This window comes from Fomitiporia mediterranea, assembly GCF_000271605.1.
Source record: "Fomitiporia mediterranea MF3/22 unplaced genomic scaffold FOMMEscaffold_7, whole genome shotgun sequence".
NCBI classification, from domain to species: domain Eukaryota; kingdom Fungi; phylum Basidiomycota; class Agaricomycetes; order Hymenochaetales; family Hymenochaetaceae; genus Fomitiporia; species Fomitiporia mediterranea.
The window spans coordinates 183,356-189,378 of record NW_006760392.1 but is presented as its reverse complement, the minus strand read 5'-3'; the positions used below and the strand labels follow the sequence as shown (position 1 = coordinate 189,378).

Sequence of the window (6,023 nt, the reverse complement as noted above, 5' to 3'; positions counted from 1 at the left end):
TACGCGCGGAGCACTAATCGTAACGTGCTCTTGCGTCCAGATGATGTCTACTTCTACATTTGCTGAATTGCCTTTGAGGAAAGGAGAGCTACATAGAAACAAAACATGATTACTTTGGAGTATGTGGCTGCAAGGGGATTTGACATGGACAGCAGCTCAGAGGTGTGCTATGCAAATACTCTGAGAAAGCAAGTAACACTACCATGTTCTTGGTGTCAATAAACGGCTCTATCCTCCAATGAAGTTTTTCTCGAGGCACAGGACGTATGCATGTCAGAACTAAAATATTTGTAGAGTATTGTGATAGGAGCTTGTTGACAAGGCCACACCTGCAAGTTTCGCATTGCCTCTAAACTCTGGAAATATACACACAAACATTTTTAGCAAGTGCTGTATTTGACAGTTGAGTACCTGCATTGAGATCAAGACACGGCACCCCTCCACACCTATCTTTCTCAGCATACAGCCAATGAGAAATAATGGTAGAACAAATAAAAATTTATCAAACGATCCGAGGTGAGTCGGACAGAAGCGAACACGAGTTCCTGCATCTAGTCAAAGGCACAATCTCGCAGGTAATTCTCATCCACCACAATCCGGAGTAGAAACGATTGTCATCCGTTGGATATCTGTGCCCTTGTTGTGTACGTCTTGTGCCAATATCACACCTTGGATACGTGTGACTCAGCTCTGTCGCTTTACTCAGAGCCTTTGAATCAGCATTGTCGAGTGGGGAGTCCAAAGAAAGTACTGGACCAGGACAGGTGTTCCCAGCTTGCACGCGTGCCTGTTTTCTTCCCCGAATAGGAAGGGTATGAGCAAATCCGCAACTCACGGACCATACGTTTCAGAGAATTCAGTTTGTTTCACCACACCACAGCGCAATCGCGAAAAAACTCACCAACAGTGGGGAAAATATACCGATGAAACAAGTCGTGAGACATGCTCTATTCATTTGCCTGGCCTACCCTGTTTTCCAAGAAGACTTGATGCAGAACAGGACGAACGTAAGAGGTTGCAAGTTTTTGGCATGTTCAGAAAATAGTCGATACATAACACTCTCGATCTCGTCTTTTCCGAGTTTCAATCCATTGTACAGATGCTACAGGCCAGGTCATTAACCAGCAGTAAATTGATTCACATGTGATCACTTACGGGAAACATGCCCTCACCGCCCCGTGGGCCACACACGAACCACCATCACGAAAATTATTCAAAAAATACCAATAAATTGCTACTACATCTATGTCATTAATAGAAGACTAAAAATTACTCAATATACTTCTATAATGCTACTAGTGTAGCATACTATCAAATATATAAAAGAAAAAACAAAATGAGTTACTCAAAATAAAGATGTTGCAATTGCTTACAACCCCTATTCTTGCTCGTCAATCTTCTTTTACTTTTCTGCCTCCTTTCTTTGCTAAGGTCACAGCTAACTCTATTGGTGATTTCCATTTATAATCTCTCTGTACTGTTCATGATGGATTTCTACTGTGAAAATAGCATCTTCTCCCGTGTACCCGTGTTCCCTTATCTCTCAAAGCTTATATACTTTTTGTCTCATTTCTGGTACACAGTTGGAGAAGCATTGAGTGTCTATTGCATTAGTAGTTCCCTGAACATTGCTGGACAGGGTGGTTTCTTTATTATAGATAAATTACCCTGTATTTGTACAATAGACCAGCAGCCCTAGTGTTTCTTTTTAGGGACCTATACTAGGAAATATACCATACCATACCATACCATACCATAACGGAGCAAATCGGAAGATATGTCTGCGTGCCATCGGAGAGACTAGGCTTTCCTATTTGTCTGAGCCATTGGCCAATCCGAAGTTTAGTAGGATGTCCTTCTCTTCTCCCGTGGGTCGCCTAATCTCCTTGTGTAATACGAAGTTTTGGCAAGCTTTGAAGGCCGATACTGGCCTTCCTTTATTGTCCGAGCTTACGTTCTCTTCCTGACGGCCGGTAGGGTGCAACCATCCCGACATTTTGTGCTTGCATTTACGGACATCTCGGAAGCTACTATGCACATCTTTATCGGTGCGCTTCATTTCGGATGTCCGCCGAATTCCTATGTTCCCTTGCGACTCGCATTCGTTCGGAGCGCACCGCGACGTAACGTTGAGTGCATGATTGCTCTACCTGAACATTCCGTCGATTGCACAACGGCAAGCCGTTGCTGTGGGGAACGGATCCGCATGACCCTCGAACCCCGCAAACCAAGAGCAGGATCGAGATCTGAATCAGTAACGAGTTCTTGGTAATAAGAATTAATTTTATTCGTTTTCTTGGGATTTCTGAGGATTGGAGGAGAGAAGAGAGGACCGCTCTAGCTACGCTGTTGACAAACGATCCGCTCTTTCTCCACATCGAGTATAGCGGGATGATGGAAGGTAAGTGCGTACTTCACCAATATGACAGAGAGAGGGCGTTGCGATCGAACCTTACTCGGAAGAGCCGGACTGGATATGGAAGCGTGCCTTGTGACCGGGATTCAAAGGCGTCTGGAACACCGAGCGTGACTGAGCATATAAACTGCTCGCATCAACCTTTAGCTCCCATCCTTACGCTCTGTCTCTTCTTCCACTTGTCCATTTCCCTCACATTCCCCACTCAGTTTTTCTGCTTCATTTATTCGACTCTACTCGGCTTTACCCGGCTGAAAGCGCAACGACTGAGAGAAAAATGGCTGAAGACCACGAACTCGCGCCTATCTACCCTATTGCCCCGCGCATGACCAGCGGTCCCAAGAAGCCTCATGTTGGTCCGTCAAGAAAAGAGTATCAGCAGGCACATGCCTTGACTATTGGCGACAAGTCGGATGAGTGGTGGTCGAAGGTGAGCAATATTTCTTCCTGAACGTTATAACAGAGTGCGCCGATCGCGTCTGGTGTGCGGAGTGAGTTGAGGCCTGTCCGGAAGGGGACCTGCATAGACACCTTGATGATGGAAGTATCCAACTTGGCTTCGCGCTTATCCCCCAGAAATGCGATCAATCGCTTATTCGTACTTCGCATCGCATTCGTCCCAGCGCTCAGAGTAATAATGATGTACCTATGGACGGTACTTGTATCACGCACGTGGTGGACCTAATAGAGTTGGCGGTCTTATGCATTCCTTGGCGTCATTCATCATCACTTGTACTCTTCGTGTAGATCGGCGTGCTTATTCTGTTCATGAGCTTCCGAGGTCTGCGGAGGCTCATCCGGCGAAGCACATGCGTCTATTAACTTGGTCTTCCTCGCCTCCTGTTATCAGAAGCTGATTCAAATGTCCCATGACTATCTAGGTTGCAAGAGAAACTCTGTACTGGGACCGACCATTCAAGACTGTCCGTTCGGGAAGCTTCGTCAACGGCGACATCGTTTGGTTCCCCGAAGGTGGACTCAACGCTTGCTATAACTGTGTCGACCGTTGGGCATTCAAACATCCCGAAAAGACTGCTATTATTTATGAAGCAGATGAACCGGGAGAAGGCTACACCGTTTCATACGGAGAACTCTTCCGTGAAGTTTGTCGCATTGCAAACGTCCTAAGGCAATTTGGAGTGAAGAAGGGAGACACCGTATCCATTTATCTTCCCATGACCTGGCATGCCACAGCCGCATTCCTTGCATGCGCCCGTATTGGTGCCATTCACTCCGTCGTCTTCGCAGGTTTCTCTGCCGAGTCTTTGCGTGATCGCGTCCGTGACTGTTCCTCGCGAGTGCTCATTACAACGGATGAGGGCCGCCGTGGTGGCAAGACGATTGCAACGAAGGCTATCGTCGATGCCGCATTGAAGGATTGTCCGTCTGTTGAACATGTTCTTGTTCTCAAGCGCACCGGCAAACAAGTACCCTGGACAGAAGGACGTGACAAATGGTGGCATGAAGAAGCTGCAAAGGTCCAGGCATATTGCCCGCCTGAAATTATGGCTGCTGAGGACCCCCTATTCATTCTTTATGTATGTCTTATTAAGTTTTGCTTCCAGAGACCCGTTGCTAAAATTAACAATACTTAGACCTCCGGATCAACGGGTAAGCCGAAGGGAGTTGTTCACACGACAGGTGGCTACCTGCTCTGTGCGGCACTTACTGTCAAGTACGTCTTCGATGTTCATCCAGATGACAAGTTTGCGTGTATGGCCGATGTCGGTTGGATCACTGGGCATACATATATTGTCTACGGGCCACTCTGCAACGGTATCACCACAACTGTTTTTGAGTCGACGCCAGTGTATCCGACACCCTCGCGCTATTGGCAACACGTCCAAGAGCACAAAATCACGCAGTTCTATAGTGCACCGACTGCTATCCGCCTTCTCCGCCGTCTAGGTCATCATCATGTTCAGGGACATGATCTGTCTTCCCTACGTGTCCTCGGTTCCGTCGGAGAACCCATCAACCCTGAGGCTTGGTACTGGTACCACGAATACGTCGGGCGCGAACAATGCGCGATCGTTGATACTTTTTGGCAGACGGAGACAGGTTCAATCGTTATCACGCCATTCCCCGGTGCGATCCAGACTAAGCCTGGTTCGGCGACTGTCCCGTTCTTCGGTATTGAGCCAGTCATTCTCGATCCTTCGACTGGTGAGGTTCTCGAGGGTAACAGCGTTGAAGGCGTTCTTGTCCTCAAGAACCCCTGGCCAAGTATTGCTCGTACGGTCTACGGGGACCACAAGCGCTACCTCGAGACGTATATGAAGCCTTACCCCGGTTTCTTCTACACCGGTGATGGTGCCGCTCGTGATAAAGACGGATACATCTGGATCAAGGGACGTGTGGACGACGTTATCAACGTCTCCGGACACCGTCTCTCCACGGCTGAGATCGAGAGTGCACTCATCTTGCACGCAGGTGTCGCAGAGACAGCTGTGATTGGTACCGCTGACGAGTTGACGGGCCAAGCCGTCTACGCGTTCGTCACTCTCAAGCCGGACTTCACGCCCTCAGCGGGAGATGATGAGGCAGCCCTTGCGCGCGAACTCACGTTGCAAGTCCGAAAGGTTATCGGACCGTTCGCCGCACCGAAACGCGTGTTTGTCGTTAATGATTTGCCGAAGACGCGTTCGGGCAAGATTATGCGTCGTGTGTTGCGCAAGATCGTTGCGGGCGAGGGTGACCAGCTTGGCGATCTCAGTACTCTTGCGGACCCCTCTGTCGTTGACCAGATCAAAGTTAGAGTTGCTGAGGGTACCGCTTAGTTCTGTTGTTTCTTCTGAGCTTGGCGAGATGAAGTAGACAGTTGATGCTGCTTAAGACCGGTATAAGACTCCGTTTATCTTACTTTCATACTACATTTTTCTTCTACTTTACGTATCGTATCTTGTGGCGCTCCGTACTTTCGGTTGTCGTCTTCTTTTCTCTTAGTTTCTTCGCGAGGCTCAGAACAACGTTTGTAAGACTGCTGTAGAGTAAACGAAAAAGAATAAATCTGACATTTTATTATTCTCTTCCATTCATTATTAAACACTGCATGCAATGTCGAGAATAGCCGTCAACTTCTTGTACATTAAATATTGTCCCATAAGAAACTGTAGCTATCGATACCACAGTACAGCTTATTATAAGCTGTACAGGCATGTTGCGACGGACCTGTTACTAGCACAGTATGAATACGGAAGTACAGTCAGTATACATGAGCAAACTTAATAGAGTAAATTGGCAACGGCATTTTCGACGCTCAAATTTCAATAAAGCCCTACCTATAGTTGCTGAAGTCCGGTCCTGGTCCGGTCCGGGCATACTTCACCTGGACTCAGGACCGGACCAAATCTGCGGTCCGGGAGTGTCCCGGACTGGGGACCGGACCTATGTGGACGGGTAGTGGACCGGACCCAAGTTCCAGTCCGGTTCTGGACCGGTCCATAACCGGACCTGAGAGAAAAAAAATTTAAGAGATGAGTTAGAGTATTATTCTTTGTATCTAAGTACAAAAGTAATATATTTTTGTATATACTACATAATCTACAGACTAGACACTGTAGTGGTTTTCCTGACGCAATTCTGAGGCTTCGGCGCGAGCCTCGCG

The 6,023-nt window shown here is 47.6% G+C and overlaps 1 protein-coding gene across 1 annotated transcript; it reads left to right on the top strand.

Annotated features, from left to right (window-relative positions):
* Positions 1-2,674: 2,674 nt before the first annotated feature.
* Positions 2,675-5,445, top strand: FOMMEDRAFT_20597 (acetate--CoA ligase). Its single transcript, XM_007267182.1, has 2 exons — positions 2,675-3,954; positions 4,012-5,445. Exons 1-2 carry the CDS (start codon positions 3,592-3,594, stop codon positions 5,194-5,196), a joined length of 1,548 nt encoding a protein of 515 aa, XP_007267244.1. The 5' UTR covers positions 2,675-3,591; the 3' UTR covers positions 5,197-5,445.
* Positions 5,446-6,023: the final 578 nt, after the last annotated feature.

Bases quoted from the DNA above. Each gene is read 5' to 3' on its own strand.
- FOMMEDRAFT_20597 (XM_007267182.1), top strand. From the start codon at position 3,592: ATGACCTGGCATGCCACAGCCGCATTCCTTGCATGCGCCCGTATTGGT. The intron at 3,955-4,011 runs GTATGTCTTATT...AACAATACTTAG, and splicing joins ACCCCCTATTCATTCTTTAT to ACCTCCGGATCAACGGGTAA.